This window comes from Oncorhynchus clarkii, chromosome 31 (assembly GCF_045791955.1).
Source record: "Oncorhynchus clarkii lewisi isolate Uvic-CL-2024 chromosome 31, UVic_Ocla_1.0, whole genome shotgun sequence".
Taxonomy (NCBI): domain Eukaryota; kingdom Metazoa; phylum Chordata; class Actinopteri; order Salmoniformes; family Salmonidae; genus Oncorhynchus; species Oncorhynchus clarkii.
In genome coordinates this window covers 1,180,104-1,202,108 of record NC_092177.1, presented here as the reverse complement: position 1 = coordinate 1,202,108, position 22,005 = coordinate 1,180,104, and the positions used below count along the sequence as shown (strand labels likewise).

The following is a 22,005-nucleotide window of genomic DNA, read 5'->3' as shown; positions in this document are numbered from 1 at the left end:
TCAGTTTTGTACATCAGCTTCAAACTGAAAATACATTATTTATATATGGAAAATACATTTCACAGCGGCTTCGATGATTCTCTACACAACAACTGCTTGTTTTGGCACAAACTATAACTTAGGTGGTCTATTAGAATTTTAGCAAACAGGAAATGGTGGAGTGATTGCTGTATACTGCACTTTCAACACAGTCAGTTGTTGCCGGTCTAGTAGTGGTGGTATGAATTAACACAGTCAGTTGTTGCTGGTCTAGTGGTGGTGGTATGAATTAACACAGTCAGTTGTTGCTGGTCTAGTAGTGGTGATATGAATTAACACAGTCAGTTGTTGCTGGTCTAGTAGTGGAGGTATGAATTAACACAGTCAGTTGTTGCTGGTCTAGTAGTGGAGGTATGAATTAACACAGTCAGTTGTTGCTGGTCTAGTAGTGGAGGTATGAATGAACACAGTCAGTTGTTGCTGGTCTAGTAGTGGAGGTATGAATTAACACAGTCAGTTGTTGCTGGTCTAGTAGTGGTATGAATTAACACAGTCAGTTGTTGCTGGTCTAGTGGTGGTGGTATGAATTAACAGTCAGTTGTTGCTGGTCTAGTAGTGGTGGTATGAATTAACAGTCAGTTGTTGCTGGTCTAGTGGTGGTATGAATTAACAGTCAGTTGTTGCTGGTCTAGTAGTGGTATGAATTAACAGTCAGTTGTTGCTGGTCTAGTAGTGGTATGAATTAACAGTCAGTTGTTGCTGGTCTAGTAGTGGTATGAATTAACAGTCAGTTGTTGCTGGTCTAGTAGTGGTATGAATTAACAGTCAGTTGTTGCTGGTCTAGTAGTGGTATGAATTAACAGTCAGTTGTTGCCGGTCTAGTAGTGGTGGTATGAATTAACAGTCAGTTGTTGCTGGTCTAGTAGTGGTATGAATTAACAGTCAGTTGTTGCTGGTCTAGTAGTGGTATGAATTAACAGTCAGTTGCCTATGAGAGTAAAGGTGAGTCTTTCCGTACAGAACGGAGTTAGGAACAAATGAGTGATCCCCTTCTCTCTCTGTTTACATGCTGATCATGGCGCTAATAAAACATAACATGCTTCTGTTATAGAACAGTTGGAAGTACTATTTGTTTTCTTACCACATTTTTGGGGTCTGCGTTTAGCCTTCCACCTGCATTTCCGTGCCAACATGTCCTCTCGGTCACCTGCAAATGCTGTGAGCAAGCACACACAGTTCACATTCAAACGTAATCATTTCTGATATCATAAATGGCATAGGCTCCAATAACAAATCGAACGTACCTTTGCAGCCTCCAGTATACGTCTGTTGTCACTTCTGTTGACTGTCCATGAGGCTGTCCTCAGGTTGGGGCTCAGCTAAAGAACAGGAGAACAGAGGAGAAGAGGAGAACAGAGGAGAGGGGAGGAGAACAGAGGGGAGGAGCTTGTTTCCATAAACATTTACAGGTCATGATACATGGAATTGTATTTGTTGTTTTTTTACTCATTTTTCTTCAGAAAAGGCACGGGCACGATCTGATGTGTGGAGACATTTCACTGCAGATAATATAGAAGGAAACGCTGTGTACATTTGCAAATACTGTGCCAAATCATATGTGAAGAATGCAACAAAGATGCAGAATCATCTGGCCAAGTGCATAAAGTTCCCTCAGCGTTCACAACAAGCAACCTCTGACAAAAGTCCCTCTACTTCTATTCGAGGTGAAAATGATGAATCAGGCACCTTATCGACAGCAACAGCTCATGGTCCCCCTGGAATCAGAAGTTTTTTTTTTACTTAACCTTAAACCTATAGCAGTAGCCATTGCACAGATTGAGGGAGACAATGCCATCCTGTCTGATGTTCAGACCCTGCTTGCAGATGTAAGATAATAAATCCATACTGCCCTGCCCACGTCACTGTTGCTCCAATCAGAGGAAACTGCAGTTCTGAAATACATCAAAAGGTGTGAAGACCACTGCCTGAAGCCCATACACACCGCAGCAGACATGTTGGACCCCAAGAATCATGGCAAGAGCATCCTGTCTGGTGCAGAGATCAACAAGGCCTATGATGTCATCACTACTGTGTCTTGCCACCTTGGCCTGGATGAGGGCAAGGTTCTTGGCAGTCTGGCGAAGTACACTTCCAAGCAAGGGCTTTGGGATGCAATATGGCAGACATGCCAACATATCTCATCAGCCACCTGGTTGAAGGGACTTTGTGGATCGGAGGCTGTTTCCCCTGTTGCCTCCATCATCCTCCAAACCCCACCAACATCAGCCGCCTCAAAGCGCAACTGGTCGTTGTTTGGGAACACACACACACACACACACACACCAAAGCATGCAACAGGCTGACCAATACCAGGGTTGAAAAATTGGTGGCCATCCGGGCAAATTTGAGGCTTTTTGAGCCTGACAATGAGCCAACCTCAACAAGGTTGCAAAGTGACAGTGAAGATGAGGCCTCAGAGTCTGATGTTCAAGAGGTGGACATTGAGGAGGTCCAGGGAGAAGACATGGAAGCCTGAGAGGAAGACAACTAAAGCTTTGGTTTCTGGACTATCATTTTACAGATGTTGAATATGTTTTTGGAAGAGGCGATTGATCATTGGGGATCATTCAATATTCCCTTCTGTTGTTCATTGAAATCATCTCATGTGAAGTCAACGAATGTTCAATTCGTAACTAAATAGTTTTATTTCTATTGGAAGGACTTAACATAAGTAGACATAATTGCAAATTAAGGTAAAATGTTTGTCTCCATATGATATGGTAAATATATCCAATGCAAAAAACATCTACATTTAAATGGAATTAATATTAATTTGCATATATCTCCATTAATTCCCAACTCTGAATATTCCCCAAAATGCGCAACCCCAGTTATCGGTATCAGGTGTATCAGGCAACCAAATGTTGCCCCATATACAGATGAATGACAGATGCCTTTATCTAACTTCTGATGGCCTAGCCAATGGCTGACTTAGCTAGCTAGATTTATCTCCCCAGAGACCAGCAAAGAAAAATCTTGATTGGATCTTTTTTTTCTCTTCAGTGTTAAACCTTTTCTTTCCAACATAAATTGACAGAGGTTAAATGAGATCATTATTATTATTATTTTAAATCATTATTTTATAAATCCTCTGAAGGCGTAGAAGGCCCATTGTTCAAATCAAATTGTATTAGGCACATGCGTTGCAAACAGGCTCTTTCCCTTACAGGTAAATGCTTACTTATGGGCAGCTAACCACCAATGCAGCTTCAAAAAATACAGATTATAAAAAATTAAATTGACAAGTAATTGAGAACAGCAGTAAAATAACAAGGTGGAGACTATATACAGGGTATTACGGTACAGAGTCAATGTGGAGGCTATATACAGGGTATTATGGTACAGAGTCAATGTGGAGGCTATATACAGGGGGTACCGGTACAGAGTCAATGTGGAGGCTATATACAGGGTATTATGGTACAGAGTCAATGTGGAGGCTATATACAGGGGGTACCGGTACAGAGTCAATGTGGAGGCTATATACAGGGTATTATGGTACAGAGTCAATGTGGAGGCTATATACAGGGTATTATGGTACAGAGTCAATGTGGAGGCTATATACAGGGGGTACCGGTACAGAGTCAATGTGGAGGCTATATACAGGGTATTACGGTACAGAGTCAATGTGGAGGCTATATACAGGGTATTACGGTACAGAGTCAATGTGGAGACTATATACAGGGTATTACGGTACAGAGTCAATGTGGAGGCTATATACAGGGTATTATGGTACAGAGTCAATGTGGAGGCTATATACAGGGGGTACCGGTACAGAGTCAATGTGGAGGCTATATACAGGGTATTATGGTACAGAGTCAATGTGGAGGCTATATACAGGGGGTACCGGTACAGAGTCAATGTGGAGGCTATATACAGGGTATTATGGTACAGAGTCAATGTGGAGGCTATATACAGGGTATTATGGTACAGAGTCAATGTGGAGGCTATATACAGGGGGTACCGGTACAGAGTCAATGTGGAGGCTATATACAGGGTATTATGGTACAGAGTCAATGTGGAGGCTATATACAGGGTATTACGGTACAGAGTCAATGTGGAGACTATATACAGGGTATTACGGTACAGAGTCAATGTGGAGGCTATATACAGGGTATTACGGTACGGAGTCAATGTGGAGACGATATACAGGGGGTAACGAACGGTACAGGGTCAAGGTGGAGGCTGTATACAGGGTATTACGGTACAGAGACAATGTGGAGGCTATATATATGGGGTACCGGTACAGGGTCAATGTGGAGGCTATATACAGGGGGTACCGGTACAGGGTCAATGTGGAGGCTATATACAGGGGGTACCGGTACAGGGTCAATGAGGAGGCTATATACAGGGTATTACGGTACAGAGTCAATGTGGAGGCTATATACAGGGGGTACCAGGGCGTGCTTCTACACCTGCATTGCTTGCTGTTTGGGGTTTTAGGCTGGGTTTCTGTACAGCACTTTGAGATATCAGCTGATGTGCGAAGGGCTATATAAATAAATTTGATTTGATGATTTGATACCGGTACAGGGTCAATGTGGAGGCTATATACAGGGGGTACCGGTACAGGGTCAATGTGGAGGCTATATACAGGGGGTACCGGTACAGGGTCAATGTGGAGGCTATATACAGGGGGTACCGGTACAGGGTCAATGTGGAAGCTATATACAGGGGGTACCAGTACAGAGTCAATGTGGAGGCTATATACAGGGGGTACCGGTACAGGGTCAATGTGGAGGCTATATACAGGGTATTACGGTACAGAGTCAATGTGGAGGCTATATACAGGGGGTACCAGTACAGGGTCAATGTGGAGGCTATATACAGGGGGTACCGGTACAGGGTCAATGTGGAGGCTATATACAGGGTATTACGGTACAGAGTCAATGTGGAGGCTATATACAGGGGGTACCAGTACAGGGTCAATGTGGAGGCTATATACAGGGGGTACCAGTACAGGGTCAATGTGGAGGCTATATACAGGGGGTACCAGTACAGGGTCAATGTGGAGGCTATATACAGGGGGTACCGGTACAGGGTCAATGTGGAGGCTATATACAGGGGGTACTGGTACAGAGTCAATGTGGAGGCTATATACAGAGGGTACCAGTACAGAGTCAATGTGGAGGCTATATACAGGGGGTACCGGTACAGAGTCAATGTGGAGGCTATATACAGAGGGTACCAGTACAGAGTCAATGTGGAGGCTATATACAGGGGGTCGGTACAGAGTCAATGTGGAGGCTATATACAGGGGGTACCGGTACAGAGTCAATGTGGAGGCTATATACAGAGGGTACCAGTACAGAGTCAATGTGGAGGCTATATACAGAGGGTACCAGTACAGAGTCAATGTGGAGGCTATATACAGGGGGTCGGTACAGAGTCAATGTGGAGGCCATATATAGGGGGTAACTGTACAAAAGCATTAGTGAGGTTGGGCGATTAGGTCTGGCTCACAGTAAGCATTCCAACTCATCCCAAAGGTGTTCGATAGGGTTGAGGTCAGGGCTCTGTGCAGTCCAGTCAAATTCTCCCACACCATACAGCAATGGTTTGTCATTTGGCCTTCACTTTGTGCACAGGGGTATTGTCATTCCCCAAACTGTTGCCACAAAGTTGGAAGCACAGAATCGTCTACGATGTCATTGTATGCTGTAGCTTTGAGATTTCCCTTCACCAAACCTAGATTAGTCTGTCGGACTGCCAGATGGTGAAGCGTGATTCATCACTCCAGAGAACCCGTTTCCACTGCTCCAGAGTCCGGTGAGATTTACACCAGCTGACGCTTGGCATTGGTCTCAGGCTTGTTCTCGGCCATGGAAACCCCTTTCATGAAGCTCCCGACGAACAGTTCTTGTGCTGACGTTGCTTGAACATTAATATTCATTAATTAATTAACATTTTATATTTTATCTATTAAACTAGTTGTTGATCATTGCTAGGCAACCATTTACATTTAAGTCAAAACTATAAATTCAGTAACAGTCTTCTTGGTTAACACTACAGTGTAGATTTGGCCTTGTGTTCTTGTCCTGCTGAAAGGTGAATTCGTCTCCCAGTGTCTGGTGGAAAGCAGACTGAACCAGGATTTCCTGTAGGATTTTGTGCGCCATTCAGCTATGCTTGACAATATGGAGAGTGGTACTCAGTAACATGTTGTATTGGATTTACCTCAAACATAATACTTTGTATTCAGGGCAAAAAGTGAATCGCTTTGCCACATATTTTGCAGTATAATTTTAGTGCCTCGTTTGCAAACAGGAGGCATGTTTTGGAATATTTTTATTCTGTACAGACTTCCTTCTTTTCATTGTCAATTTGGCTAGTATTGTGGAGTAACTGATCTATCCATATTTGTCTCCTGTCACAACAAACTCTAACTGTTTTAAAGTGACCATGGGTCTCATGGTGAAGTTCCTGAGCGATTTCCTTCCTCTCCGGGAACTAGCTAAGGACGGACACCTGTATCTTTGTAGTGACTGGGCGCATTGACACACCATCCAAAGCATAATTAACTTCAGGCTCAAAGGGATATTCAATGTCTACTCTTTATTTATACCCATCGATGCCCTTCTTTGCAATGAGTCAGTCATTCAAACATTATGTTAAACACTATTATTGCACACGGAGTGAGTCCATGCAACTTATGTGAGTAGTTAAGCAAACGTTTACTCCTGAACTTATTAGGCTTGCCATAAGGGGTTGATACTGATTGACTCAAAACATTTCAGCTTTTCATTTTTTTTTTCCCACACAACTTTCATTGCGGCAATGTGTGGAACCGCTGTCATAAAAAACATATATATATTTTTAAATCAGTGACAGGTGACCACTTGATTTAGGCTACATTATAGCACGCTAAATATTTCTGATCAGTGACAGATGGGCAAATGAAGAGATATACCACCTCCTCTTACCCTATTTTCTCTGCCAGAGAATTATCCAAATATACAAACGGAGATTCAATAAAAAACTAAAATCACATGGATTCAGACACAGGCTTCTGGTAAAGAGTAGGTTACTAAGCAACAGCGAGTGAAGATCAAACTAATGGACTCGTTAAACTACATAACACGCTGTCTAAATGTTCAGATCGGTGATAATAAACAAGCCTACTAGACAAGATGGTCATGAGCAGCACTCACCTCAGCATAGCTAACATTTCTACAACCAGAATCCAAATGGAGATTCGGTGAAAATAAATCTCTGACATTGATTTATCAAGAGGCTTGTCTCAAAGCAGTGTGAAACGGTGCTGAATAGTTTGCTCCACGCTGGAAGGCTACTGCCTCTAATGTATTATTTGGGTGTTTCAGGAAGCAACAATTGTATGCCTTCAATTAGCCTCTATTCAAGTATTATTATTTTTTTTAATTCAGTTTTATTTATTCCCAAAGTAATTCTTTATGGATCCATCCAGTTGGGGTTGAGGAAACTGGCCATGTGGTGGGCTATGCAAAGAGATGGGTGACATTTTGCAGGTGTATTTTGACACTTTCTTTGTATTCATCATTTCTTACTCATTGTTAGAAAAAAAAGTTTAGTCCAAATAGGATGTTTGGTCCTATACAGTGAGCGCCAACAGTATTGGTACAGTGACACATTTTGTTGTTTTGGCTCTGTATTCCAGCACTTCGGATTTGAAATGATACAATGACAATGAGATTCAAGTCAAGACTGTCAGCTTTAATTTGTGAGTATTTTCATCCATATCGGGTGAACGGTTTGCAAATTACAGCATTTCTGTACAGTACAATAGTAGTACATGTACATAGTCCATTTTAGAGAACCAAAAGTATTGGGACAAATTCACTTGTGTATTAAAGTAGTAAGAAGTATTGCATTCCATATTCATAGCATGCAATGACTACATCAAGCTCGTGACAAATTTGTTGGATGTATTTGCTATTTGTTTGGATTGAGTTTCAGGATATTTTGTGCCCAATAGGAATGGTAAATAACGTAGTATACGAATAGACTTTCTAAATACGGATAATCATGAATGAATTGTGAATAATGACTGAGAAAGTTACTGTAGCAGTTTTGCACAGATACATACAGCTATGGGTGACTCCATCCGCTGAAACTACACTTCCGCTACGCTTCCCAAATTACGTTTACACACAGGTGTTGAGCTAGATAGCTAATTGGCACAGGTGGTCGGTCGCCTCGTCTCCGTAAATCAGCACGCTAACATGGAGATATGGCCGTGTGGGAACCCTAACATGGAGTGTATTCATTTAACCTTTATGATTTCTGGCTGAAAGATAAGGACCCTAATGCGTCCAAAACCGAGACACGTTCATGTTCAGACCGAGCGTCAGGCATCTTAACAAAACTCCCCATTCAGAAGACGCCTTCATCCAATGATTTATGGGCCTGAGAGTCCATGATCATGGGCTAAACCAACCCATTCCAGGTGTCAGGAACACATTGAGACAGTGTTCATGGTGGAAAACATTTGTACAGCCTTTAAGAGAAGATTGTAGGCATCAAGAGCTAGCTATGTGCCAGAATATCCAGGATCAATGCAATTGAACCGTTATTTCACCACAGTGACAGTGTTGCTCAACAACAGTGAGTAAAGCATGTCATCGTACCAGTAGTACTAGCTGGCTTACAACCTGGGGTGTAATCATTAGTCCAAACAGTTTATTGGACAAATTCCCGGTAGGTCCCTGTCCATTTCGTTCGCTTCCGTTTAAGAAACGTTTGGCAACAAAAACCGGTCTAATTAATAAGCCCATGGTGTCTGTCACGTGCAGCTATTATCAGTTAGTCCACGGGTGGGATGCGCAGTCATATCAGACAGACTGTGCACTGACACGCTGTACTTTGTCAGTTCTGAAGTAGGCAGGTAGGGTAGCGGCTACGAGCAAGTAAGCGAAAGGTTTCTGGTTCGAATCCCCGAGCCGACTGGGTAAGGAAAACAACCGATGTGCCCTACAGCAAGTAAATCGCTCTGGATTAGAGTTTCTGCCCCACAATTGACATACCTAGGTGACCACAACCCAGCCAGCTAACCATAGCTACTTATGGGATGTTATCCAAGTAACTTAAACTAGTTAATGTCGAAATCACTTTCACTTTAATCTCAACTTGAAGCCAAACATCGACAGCCATGGCAATCTTGTGAAACAACGCACCACAAACTTGGTTAACTTTCTGACTAATACAACTTAACACCCAGTCACCCCAAACTAGCTAACTTTATAACATTATGATGGACACTTGTCTAAGAGCAGTATCCTTCCTCCCCTCTCCAGGTTAATACTCACCAAATAAGTCGTCTGTTGCTTCCCATTCGGTGTGTTACCTCCTCTCCAAATATGATACGAACTTGTATGTTGGAGTAAAGTAGTAAATGTTTGTCTTTGCAAGTGGAGTCCACATTTCAGCTGTACCACCAGCGGCGCCATCTTGCCAGAGGAAGGCGGGTTCCATAGTCAACGACGTTACGTCACAGCAATGAGATCAATATTTCACCGGATGTATAAATGTGAAGCATCCGCTTGGCGTTACCGCGGAGGAAGCCCAGTTGTTTTCATAAATGGTAAATTCACAAATAAAATAAAAACACTCTTCCGTGAAGGAATTCTAGCAGTACATTAAGACCATTATACATTCTTCTAATAAGCTGTTAAAACAATCAATATGTGTGTTTCTTTTAAGGTATTTGTATAATCTATAATTTGTTGTACCCCCTAGCATATGATATCATTGTCTATTTATGTACTTATTGTACAGGAGGAGACTAAGTATACAGACATTTCTACATTGGTAATAAAAATATAAATACATTTAAAAAGGAAGCCCAGATGCAGGCATTGGGAGACGCTGGACCGAGATGGACTTGGTTGAAATTTCTGCAAAATTTCTCATCGATTATATATTTGATGTTAATAAAATGTTCTGTTCCCAAAACTATAATTTATTACGAACAGAGTGGACTAGGTTTTGTAGACTTTACTCTTTGCATTAAAAATGAAATACAAAATGGCGTTGTTTCGAAGGAGTGCAAAGAGAAATGTTGTTATTGGACACAAGCACTTCACAGAGTAGGCGTTCCCTAACGGAAATATGCGCATGCGTGCCAGAACGCGCCAATAGGATCTTGCCTGTTCTGCCCACTGTGACTCATTTGTTCCCATTTGAAACGAGGGGCTGGGGTCTCTTCGTTATTAAAATCTTTGGTGACATTATTTCCGATTAGAGCGAACGTTTGCCCCGTTCGCCATTCATTCCTTTTTTAAAGGAATAAAATCATAATAGCCATCTATGTGGCTATTTCGCAACATTTGGTCATTATATACCTAATTAAATAACACAACGTTTATTTCGTTGTTCAGCTTGGAATATAGGTTTTACTCTTGTGATTGATAAGATTTCTAAACATTCTTCAGTAAAAGTATTGATGGAAAGTTACTAAAGTAAAAGTGAAAGTCACCCAGTAAAATAATACTTGGGTAAAAGTCTAAAAGTATTTGGTTCTAAATATACTTAAGTATCAAACGTAAATGTAGTATGTAAAATATATTTATGTATCAAAAGTAAAAGTATAAATCATTAAAAATGTATTTTATTAAGCAAAGCAGATGGCACCATTTTCTTGTTTTTAAAATGTACAGATAGCCAGGGGAACACTCCAACACTGACATAATGCTTTATAGCCTCTAGACTGATGGACATAATGCTTTATAGCCTCTAGACTGATGGACATAATGCCTTATAGCCTCTACACTGATGGACATAATGCCTTATAGCCTCTAGACTGATGGACATAATGCCTTATAGCCTCTACACTGATGGAAATATCAGTTGATGGAAATACATGTTTGACTGGTCATGGTTATCCTTCTATTCCTTCTATCCTCCTACTGGTTGGATGAATTTGGGATCTATCGGCCCACAACTGTCCCAGAGTCTGTTTAGGCTGTTTCTTTCTCAACAAGCTGTCATATAGAAAAGGTAGCCTAAACTTTTTAACTGTAGTGGATTGACAGGCTAGTGATTTTGCTGTTCGTTAGTTATCTTGTTGGTTGAGGGAAAGTAAATGTGGACAGGTATTCTAACATCTTCAAAGTGCAGATCAGAATTCAGTAAGAAGGACCCCACATCGTTGCATCCTCGACTTGCATGTTCTGTTAATATGAATAACCATAATGCAAATGTGATTTCATTCTGTGCACTGACGGTGGATTCCCTAATCAGGTTAAGCACCCATTCCATATAGGTCCTGTACATTTATCAAATATCCTGTCAATTAAAATGGAAACCTTGTCCTACAGGTACTGACCCCTACATCCTACTCCCTGACCCCTACCCCCTGACCCCTACTCTCCTCCTGTCTCATTCCACCCCAAGAAGATAACTGGATAGCTAACAAGCTTGATAACTCAACTGGATAGCTATTGTAACAGTACTCTGCTTGCGTTGTGTACAATCAATCATCGACACAAACTCCAACTTGTAGCACCAGTCATGGAGATTTATTCTGATAGGAACAGCACAAAATTGCACGTCATGCAATGCACGGCTCACCATCCAACTCTGCACTCACGCACTGTACAAACTATACGAACCCCCCCACCAGACACACTAAGTTGCTAGCTAGGATTAGCTGGAATTCTCTAGAACAAAATGCACAACAAATATTCTCAAAAAAACGCTGCATCTTATGTGTGATGTTCGAATAACATTTACAAACAAATTGATATAAATTTAAATCACTTGGGAGTATAAAAATCACTTTTGACGTACAGTGCTTTGCAACCAACAACTTACCGCTGGTTTGGTGCTTGTTCACTGGGACGATTCTAACTGAAACATCCTCCCTCGTAAGGGAGCTACGCAAACCAGCCAATAAGATGCCATGTTGAGTAGGTGAAGGCAAGACAAAACTAAAACCAAAAACCCATTGGCTTAACAAGAAAGTGGCAAGGGGAATCACCAATATAACCCTGTTACACTAACAAGCTTTGATAGCCCAACTGGATAGCTAAAAGGCTTGATAGCTAACAAACTAACAAGTTAACAAGCTTGATAACTCAATTGGATAGCTATTAGGTGTCAGGTAAGACCCAAATGCAGACTGTTGAAGTAACAATGTTTATTACGGCAACAGGGGCAGGCAAACGAGAGTTCAAGGCAGGCAGGGGTCGATAATCCAGCATAGAGGCAAAGGTACAGGACGGCAAGCGGGCTCAGGGTCAGGGGCAGGCAGGTGGGCTCAGAGTCAGGGGCAGGCAGGTGGGCTCAGAGTCAGGGGCAGGCAGGTGGGCTCAGAGTCAGGGGCAGGCAGGTGGGCTCAGAGTCAGGGGCAGGCAGGTGGGCTCAGAGTCAGGACAGGCAGGTGGGCTCAGAGTCAGGACAGGCAGGTGGGCTCAGGGTCAGGTCAGGCAGATGGGCTCAGGGTCATGCAGGTGGGCTCAGGGTCAGGGGCAGGCTGGCTCAGGGTCAGGCAGGTGGGCTCAGGGTCAGGGGCAGGCAGGTGGGCTCAGGGGCAGGCAGGTGGGCTCAGAGTCAGGGGCAGGCAGGTGGGCTCAGAGTCAGAGTCAGGCAGGTGGGCTCAGAGTCAGGGGCAGGCAGGTGGGCTCAGGGGCAGGCAGGTGGGCTCAGAGTCAGGGGCAGGCAGGTGGGCTCAGAGTCAGAGTCAGGCAGGTGGGCTCAGAGTCAGGGGCAGGCAGGTGGGCTCAGAGTCAGGACAGGCAGGTGGGCTCAGAGTCAGGGCAGGCAGGTGGGCTCAGGGGCAGGCAGGCTCAGGGTCAGGCAGGTGGGCTCAGAGTCAGGGGCAGGCAGGTGGGCTCAGAGTCAGGGGCAGGCAGGTGGGCTCAGAGTCAGGGGCAGGCAGGTGGGCTCAGAGTCAGGGGCAGGCCGGTGGGCTCAGAGTCAGGGCAGGCAGGTGGGCTCAGAGTCAGGGGCAGGCAGGTGGGCTCAGAGTCAGGACAGGCAGGTGGGCTCAGAGTCAGGACAGGCAGGTGGGCTCAGAGTCAGGACATGCAGGAGGGCTCAGAGTCAGGACAGGCAGGTGGGCTCAGAGTCAGGACAGGCAGGTGGGCTCAGAGTCAGGACATGCAGGTGGGCTCAGAGTCAGGACAGGCAGGTGGGCTCAGAGTCAGGGCAGGCAGGTGGGCTCAGGGGCAGGGGCAGGCAGGTGGGGTCAGAGTCAGGACAGGCAGGTGGGCTCAGAGTCAGGGCAGGCAGGTGGGCTCAGGGGCAGGCAGGCTCAGGGTCAGGCAGGTGGGCTCAGAGTCAGGGGCAGGCAGGTGGGCTCAGAGTCAGGGGCAGGCAGGTGGGCTCAGGGGCAGGCAGGTGGGCTCAGAGTCAGGGGCAGGCAGGTGGGCTCAGAGTCAGAGTCAGGCAGGTGGGCTCAGAGTCAGGGGCAGGCAGGTGGGCTCAGAGTCAGGACAGGCAGGTGGGCTCAGAGTCAGGGCAGGCAGGTGGGCTCAGGGGCAGGCAGGCTCAGGGTCAGGCAGGTGGGCTCAGAGTCAGGGGCAGGCAGGTGGGCTCAGAGTCAGGGGCAGGCAGGTGGGCTCAGAGTCAGGGGCAGGCAGGTGGGCTCAGAGTCAGGGGCAGGCAGGTGGGCTCAGAGTCAGGGCAGGCAGGTGGGCTCAGAGTCAGGGCAGGCAGGTGGGCTCAGAGTCAGGGGCAGGCAGGTGGGCTCAGAGTCAGGACAGGCAGGTGGGCTCAGAGTCAGGACATGCAGGAGGGCTCAGAGTCAGGACAGGCAGGTGGGCTCAGAGTCAGGACAGGCAGGTGGGCTCAGAGTCAGGACATGCAGGTGGGCTCAGAGTCAGGACAGGCAGGTGGGCTCAGAGTCAGGGCAGGCAGGTGGGCTCAGGGGCAGGGGCAGGCAGGTGGGCTCAGAGTCAGGACAGGCAGGTGGGCTCAGAGTCAGGGCAGGCAGGTGGGCTCAGGGGCAGGCAGGCTCAGGGTCAGGCAGGTGGGCTCAGAGTCAGGGGCAGGCAGGTGGGCTCAGAGTCAGGGGCAGGCAGGTGGGCTCAGAGTCAGGGGCAGGCAGGTGGGCTCAGAGTCAGGGGCAGGCAGGTGGGCTCAGAGTCAGGGCAGGCAGGTGGGCTCAGAGTCAGGGCAGGCAGGTGGGCTCAGAGTCAGGGCAGGCAGGTGGGCTCAGGGGCAGGGGCAGGCAGGTGGGCTCAGAGTCAGGACAGGCAGGTGGGCTCAGAGTCAGGGCAGGCAGGTGGGCTCAGGGGCAGGCAGGCTCAGGGTCAGGCAGGTGGGCTCAGAGTCAGGGGCAGGCAGGTGGGCTCAGAGTCAGGGGCAGGCAGGTGGGCTCAGAGTCAGGGGCAGGCAGGTGGGCTCAGAGTCAGGGGCAGGCAGGTGGGCTCAGAGTCAGGGCAGGCAGGTGGGCTCAGAGTCAGGGCAGGCAGGTGGGCTCAGAGTCAGGGGCAGGTAGGTGGGCTCAGAGTCAGGACAGGCAGGTGGGCTCAGAGTCAGGACATGCAGGTGGGCTCAGGGGCAGGCAGGTGGGCTCAGAGTCAGGGGCAGGCAGGTGGGCTCATTGTCAGGGGCAGGCAGGTGGGCTCAGGGTCAGGGGCAGGCAGGTGGGCTCAGGGTCAGGGGCAGGCAGGTGGGCTCAGGGTCAGGGGCAGGCAGGTGGGCTCAGAGTCAGGGCAGGCAGGTGGGCTCAGAGTCAGGGCAGGCAGGTGGGCTCAGAGTCAGGGGCAGGTAGGTGGGCTCAGAGTCAGGACAGGCAGGTGGGCTCAGAGTCAGGACATGCAGGTGGACTCAGGGGCAGGCAGGTGGGCTCAGAGTCAGGGGCAGGCAGGTGGGCTCATTGTCAGGGGCAGGCAGGTGGGCTCAGGGTCAGGGGCAGGCAGGTGGGCTCAGGGTCAGGGGCACGCAGGTGGGCTCAGGGTCAGGGGCAGGCAGGTGGGCTCAGAGTCAGGGGCAGGCAGGTGGGCTCAGGGTCAGGGGCAGGCAGGTGGGCTCAGAGTCAAGGGCAGGCAGGTGGGCTCAGAGTCAGGACAGGCAGGTGGGCTCAGGGTCAGGTGCAGGCAGGTGGGCTCAGAGTCAGGACAGGCAGGCAGGCTCAGAGTCAGGACAGGCAGGCAGGCTCAGAGTCAGGACAGGCAGGTGGGCTCAGAGTCAGGACAGGCAAGGGTCAAAACTAGGAGGGCCAGAAAAAGAGAGACTGGGAGAAAACAGGAGCTGAGAAAACGCTGGTTGACTTGACAAACAAGACGAACTGGCAGCAGACAAACAGAGAACACAGGTATAAGTACCCATGGGATAAAGGGGAAGATGGGGGATACCTTGAGGGGTTGGAGACAAGCACAGGTTAAACAGATCAGGGTGTGACAATAGCTAACAAGCTAGATCACTCAGCTGGATAGCTAACAAATTAACAAGCTAGATCACTCAGCTGGATAGCTAACAAATTAACAAGCTAGATCACTCAGCTGGATAGCTAACAAATTAACAAGCTAGATCACTCAGCTGGATAGCTAACAAATTAACAAGCTAGATCACTCAGCTGGATAGCTAACAAATTAACAAGCTAGATCACTCAGCTGGATAGCTAACAAATTAACAAGCTTGATAAATCAGATCAAATGTTATTTGTCACATGCGCCAAATACAACAGTAAAATGCTTACTTACCTAACCAACAATGCAGTTTAAAAAAGTCAATGTGGGGGGCACCGGTTAGTCGAGGTAATTGTGGTAATATGTGCATGTGTCACGCTCTGACCTTAGTTCCTTTGTTTTGTCTTTGTTTTAGTATGGTCAGGGTGTGGGTTGGGGTGGGGTGGGCAGTCTATGTTCCTTTTTTGGCCTGGTATGATTCTCAATTAGAGGCAGCTGTCAATCGTTGTCCCTGATTGAGAACCATACTTAGGTAGCCTGGTTTCCCCTTTGAGTTGTGGGTGATTATTTTCTGTAGTGTATGTTCACCATACAGAACTGTTTCGGTTGTCATTTTTGTTGTTTGTTTGAGTATTCGTTTTCATTAAAAGGCATAACTTACCACACTGCACCTTGGTCCTCCTCTCCTCTTTATCCCAACGACGAACGTTACAGCATGCAGGTAGAGTTATTGAAGTGACTATGCATAGATACTAACAGAGAGTAGCAGAAGTGTAAAGGGCAATGCAAATAGTCTGGCTAGCCATTTGATCAGCTGTTCAGGAATCTTATGGCTTGGGGTAGAAACTGTTTAGAAGCCTCTTGGACCTAGACTTGGCGCTCCGGTACGGCTTGCCGTGTGGTAGCAGAGAGAACAGTCTATGACTAGGGTGGCTGGATTCTTTGACAATCGTTAGGGCGTTCCACTGACACTGCCTGGTATAGAGGTCCTGGATGTCAGGAAGCTTGGCCCCAGTGATGTACTGGGCCGTACGCACTACCCTCGGTAGTGCCTTGCGGTCGGAGCTCGAGCAGTTGCCGTACCAGACAGTGATGCAACCAGTCAGGATGCTCTCGATAGTGCAGCTGTAGAACCATTTGAGGATCTTAGGACCCATGCCAAATCTATTCAGTTTCCTGAGGGGGAATAGGTTTGTCGTGCCCTCTTCACGACTGTCTTGGTGTGCTTGGACTATATTAGTTTGTTGGTGATGTGGACACCAAGGAACTTGAAGCTCTCAACATGTTCCACTACAGCCCCGTCGATGAGAATGGGGGCATGCTAGGTCCTCCTTTTCCTGTAGTCCACAATAATTTCCTTTGTCTTAATCATGTTGAGGGAGAGGTTGTTGTCCTGGCACCACACTGCCAGGCCTCTGACCTCCTCCCTATAGGATGTCTCATCGTTGTCAGTGATCAGGCCTACCACTGTCGTCAGCAAACTTAATGATGGTGTTGGCCTGGCCATGCAGTCATGAGTGAACAGGGAGCACAGGAGGAGACTAAGCACACACCCCTGAGGGGCCCCCGTGTTGAGGATCAGCGGGGCGGATGTGTTGTTACCTATCCTTACCACCTGGGGGCGGCCCGTCAGTAATTCCAGGATCCAGTTGCAGAGGGAGGTGTTTAGTCCCAGGGTCCTAAGCTTAATGATGAGCTTTGAGAGCACTATGGTGTTGAACACTGAGCTGTATAGCATTCTCACATGGGTGTTCCTTTTGTCCAGGTGGGAAAGGGCAGTGTGGAGTGCAATAGAGATTGCATCATCTGTTGATCTGTTGGGGCGGTATGCAAATTGGAGTGGGACTAGGGTTTCTGGGATAATCGTGTTGATGTGAGCCATGACCAGCCGTTCAAAGCACTTCATGGATACAGACGTGAGAGCTATGGGTCGGTAGTCATTTAGGCAAGTTACCTTAGTGTTCTTGGGCACAGGGACTATGGTGGTTTGCTTGAAACATGTTGGTATTACAGACTCAGACAGGGAGAGGTTGAAAATGTCAGTGAAGACACATGGCAGTTGGTCAGCGCATCCTCGGAGTACACGTCCTGGTAATCCGACTGGCCCTGTGGCCTTGTGGATGTTGACCTGTTTAAAGGTTTTACTCACACCGGACACAGAGAGCGTGATGCTGTTCCGGAACAGCTGATGCTCTCATGCATGTTTCAATGTTACTTGCCTCAAAGCGAGCATAGAAGTAATTTATCTCGTCTGGTACGCTCGTGTTACTGGGCAGCTCGCGACTGTGCTTCCCTTTGTAGTCTGTAATAGTTTGCAAGCCCTGCCACAAGCCCTAACATATTCCAGTCTGTGCTAGCAAAACAGCCCTGTTGCTTAACAACCCTAACCCTAATATCTGCTTTATCTAACCACTTTTTTATTGACCGAGTCACTGGTACTTCCTGCTTTAGTTAGGAATCAGGAGGATAGAATTATGGTCAGATTTGACAAATGGAGGGTGAGAGAGAGCTTTGTATGTGTCTGTGTGTGTGGAGTAAAGGTGGTTTAGAGTTTTTTTCCCTCTGGTTGCTCATTTAATATGCTGGTAGAAATGAGGTAAAACAGATTTAAATTTCCCTGCATTATTATCATTAAAGTCCGCGGCCACTATGAGCGCCACTTCTGGATGAGCATTTTCCTGTTTGCTTATGGCCTTATACAGCTCATTGAGAGGTCTTAGTGCCAGCATCGTTTTGTGGTGGTAAATAGACAGCTACAAAGAATTTAGATGAAAACTCTCTTGGCAAATAGTGTGGTCTACAGCTTATCATGAGATACTCTACCTCAGGTGAGCAAAACCTTCCTACTTCCTTAGATTTCGTGCACCAGCTGTTGTACAGATGTACAGTGCCTTGGAAAAGTATTCACCCCTTGGCGTTTTTCCTATTTGTTGCATTACAACCTGTAATTTAAATAGATTTTTTTTTGGATTTCATAGAAATGGACATACACAAAATAGCTCAAATTGGTTAAGTGAAATAAAAATGAAAAAACATTTTGAAAAATTATAAAGAATTAAGGAAAAGTGGTGAGTGCATATGTATTCGCTTTGAAGCCCCTAAATAAGATCAGGTTACGAAGTCACTTAATTAGTTACATAAAGTCCACCTGTGTGCCGTCAGTCTGAGTGTCACATGATCTGTCACATGATCTCAGTATATATAAACACCTGTTCTGAAAGGCCCCAGAGTCTATCTATCTATGTTTTTAATGTCCGTTGGTAGGATAGTCGTAGTTCATCTATTCTATTATCCAATGACTGTACGTTGGTTAATAGGACCGATGGTAAAGGCAGTTTATCCACTCGCCGTCAGACCCTCACCCAGACCTACATCTCCAATATCTCCTTCTCTTTCTCCTGCGAATGACGGGGAAAAGGGCCTAGTCAGGTGTCTGAAGTAAATCCTTTGCATCCGACTCGTTAAAGAAAAAATCTTCTTCCAGTACGAGGTGAGGAATCGCTGTCCTGATATCTAGAAGCTCTTTTCGGTCATAAAAGACGGCGGCAGAAACATTATGGACAAAATAAGTTACAAATAGCGAGAAAAACACACACAATAACACAATTGGTTAGGGGACCTTAAAACGGCAGCCATCTCCTCCAGCGCCATCATTTAAGGGGATACTGTATGCATTGATTTTAAGTCTGACTCAATTGATCTCAAAACCCACAAGGCTAAATGTGAAAAAGACTGTTAACTCCTCACTGATTGATTTAATTCTTACTAATAACCCCCATAAATATCTAGTGGAGTATTTGCATATGATCTCAGTGAACATTGTCACATAGTATGTATTAGAGATACGAATCAGCAAAATACTAATCCTCATTTAAGATACGTTTTCTCCTCAAGGGTTTTTACATGTCATGTTCTACTCTGATTTAGACACCATCTCCTGTATTCCTGACCCCTGAGGAGGTTCTAGAACATTCCTCCTGTATTCCTGACCCCGAGACGTCTCTAGAACAATCCTCCTGTATTCCTGACCCCGAGACGGCTCTAGAACATTCCTCCTGTATTCCTGACCCTGAGTAGGCTCTAGAACATGTCTCCTGTATTCTTGACCCTGGAGAGAGAGAGACAGTTATTAACCCTGGAGAGAGAGAGACAGACAGTTATTCACCCTGGAGAGAGAGAGAGACAGTTATTCACCCTGGAGAGAGAGAGACAGAGTTATTCACCGTGGAGAGAGACAGACAGTTATTCACCCTGGAGAGAGAGAGAGAGAGAGAGAGAGAGAGAGAGTTATTCACCCTGGAGAGAGAGAGAGACAGTTATTCACCCTGGAGAGAGAGAGAGGCAGACAGTTATTCACCCTAGAGAGAGACAGACAGTTATTCACCCTGGAGAGAGAGAGAGAGAGACAGTTATTCACCCTGGAGAGAGAGAGAGACAGTTATTCACCCTGGAGAGAGAGAGAGACAGTTATTCACCCTGGAGAGAGAGAGAGACAGACAGTTATTCACCCTAGAGAGAGACAGACAGTTATTCACCCTGGAGAGAGAGAGAGACAGACAGTTATTCACCCTGGAGAGAGAGAGAGACAGACAGTTATTCACCCTGGAGAGAGAGAGAGAATATGAAAATAAACCCAATTTTGATAAACTCCCATAGCTACTGGGTGAAATACCAGTGTTACATCACAGCAGCAAGATTTGTGACCTGTTGCCACAAGAAAAGGGCAACCAGTGAAGAACAAACACCATTGTAAATACAACCCATATTTATTTATTTCTATTTTCCCTTTATTTTAACTATTTGCACTTCATTACAACACTGTATATAGACATAATATGACATTTGAAATGTCTCTGTTCTTTTGAACTTCTGTGAGTGTAATGTTTACTGCTCATTTTTATTGTTTATTTCACTTTTGTTTATTATCTATTTCACTTGCTTTGGCAATGTTAACATATGTTTCCCATGCCAATAAAGCCCTTTCCCATGCCAATAAAGCCCTTTCCCATGCCAATAAAGCTATTCACCCTGGAGATAGAGACGGCGAGAGAGATACAACTTTAATCACAGAATTCTGAGGGAGAACTCATAAACGTTGTTTGCCAACTGGTCACAAAACAGGACTGTTACAAACCTGTTATTTTACACAGACCCACTACTGCCTGGCGTACAGCTGTAGACAGGCATTTCAGCTATACCACAAAGAAAGTTCTCTACAAGGGAAGGCAAATCCACATGTTTGAGGACAGCGATAAGGACCAGGAAAACAGGTTTCTGACGGTAAACATGTATCAGAAGGACAGTCATGGTCCGGGGGCGTGGGGCTAGACTCCACCCCCCCCCCCCCCCCCCCCCCCCCCCCCGGGATAGATGGAGGAAACCAAAAAGGACAAGGAGAGCACCCCGACACACCTGTTAATTGAAATGCATTCCAGGTGACTACCTCATGAAGCTGGTTGAGAGAATGCCAAGAGTGTACAAAGCTGTCATCAAGGCAAAGGGTGGCTACTTTGAAGAATCTCAAATGTCAAATTTATATTTTGATTTGTTTAACACTTTTTGGGTTACTACATGATTCCATATGTGTAATTTCATAGTTTTGATGTCTTCACTATTATTCTGTAGAAAATAGTCAAAATAAAGAAAAACACATTGAATGAGTAGGTGTGTCCAAACTTTTGACTGATATATAAATATACATACCCTAATGATCCATCTTATACACAATGAACAGATATATACACAGATCTATATAGGTGAACTGGTGTCACCTTCTAATGCTGTCCAATCAGAGGTGGACTGGTGTCACCTTCTAATGCTGTCCAATCAGAGGTGGACTGGTGTCAACTTTATAATGCTGTCCAATCAGAGGTGGACTGGTGTCACCTTTATAATGCTGTCCAATCAGAGGTGGACTGGTGCCACCTTTATAATGCTGTCCAATCAGAGGTGGACTGGTGTCACCTTTATAATGCTGTCCAATCAGAGGTGGACTGGTGCCACCTTTATAATGCTGTCCAATCAGAGGTGGACTGGTGTCACCTTTATAATGCTGTCCAATCAGAGGTGGACTGGTGTCACCTTTATAATGCTGTCCAATCAGAGGTGGACTGGTGTCACCTTTATAATGCTGTCCAATCAGAGGTGGACTGGTGTCACCTTTATAATGCTGTCCAATCAGAGGTGGACTGGTGTCACACACACACACGATGAGAAGCCATAAGATCGTCCACTTCCCTTATCTTATCTACCAGACACTTAGAGGCTGGAGGATATTAGGTTCTAGATGACGAACTGGTGGGTACAGTACATTGCTGGTATTTTGTTAAATGTTTGATAGGTTTGCTAACAGGACTGGAAAAGATTGGCTGTGTCCCGAATGGCACTATATTCATTATATAGTGCACTAAAAGGGAGCCATTTGGGCCGCTGCTCTAGATGAGTGGTCCACCTCCAGACGCTGCTCTAGATGAGTGGTCCACGTCCAGACGCTGCTCTAGATGAGTGGTTCACCTCCAGACGCTGCTCTAGATGAGTGGTCCACGTCCAGACGCTGCTCTAGATGAGTGGTTCACCTCCAGACGCTGCTCTAGATGAGTGGTCCACCTCCAGACGCTGCTCTAGATGAGTGGTCCAC

At 46.0% G+C, this 22,005-nt stretch overlaps 1 protein-coding gene across 1 annotated transcript in view; it reads right to left on the bottom strand.

Moving 5' to 3' along the window:
- Window positions 1-9,484, bottom strand: part of LOC139391069 (ATP-binding cassette, sub-family B (MDR/TAP), member 7) — a 65,352-nt gene extending 55,868 nt beyond the window's left edge. Inside the window, exons 1-3 of the mRNA XM_071138564.1 lie at window positions 9,321-9,484; window positions 1,284-1,358; window positions 1,121-1,195 (exon numbers count right to left, since the gene is read on the bottom strand). Of these exons, the coding sequence (XP_070994665.1) occupies window positions 1,121-1,195; window positions 1,284-1,358; window positions 9,321-9,461 (291 nt within the window). The 5' untranslated portion in view covers window positions 9,462-9,484. The remainder of the gene's footprint in view (window positions 1-1,120; window positions 1,196-1,283; window positions 1,359-9,320) is intronic.
- Window positions 9,485-22,005: the final 12,521 nt, after the last annotated feature.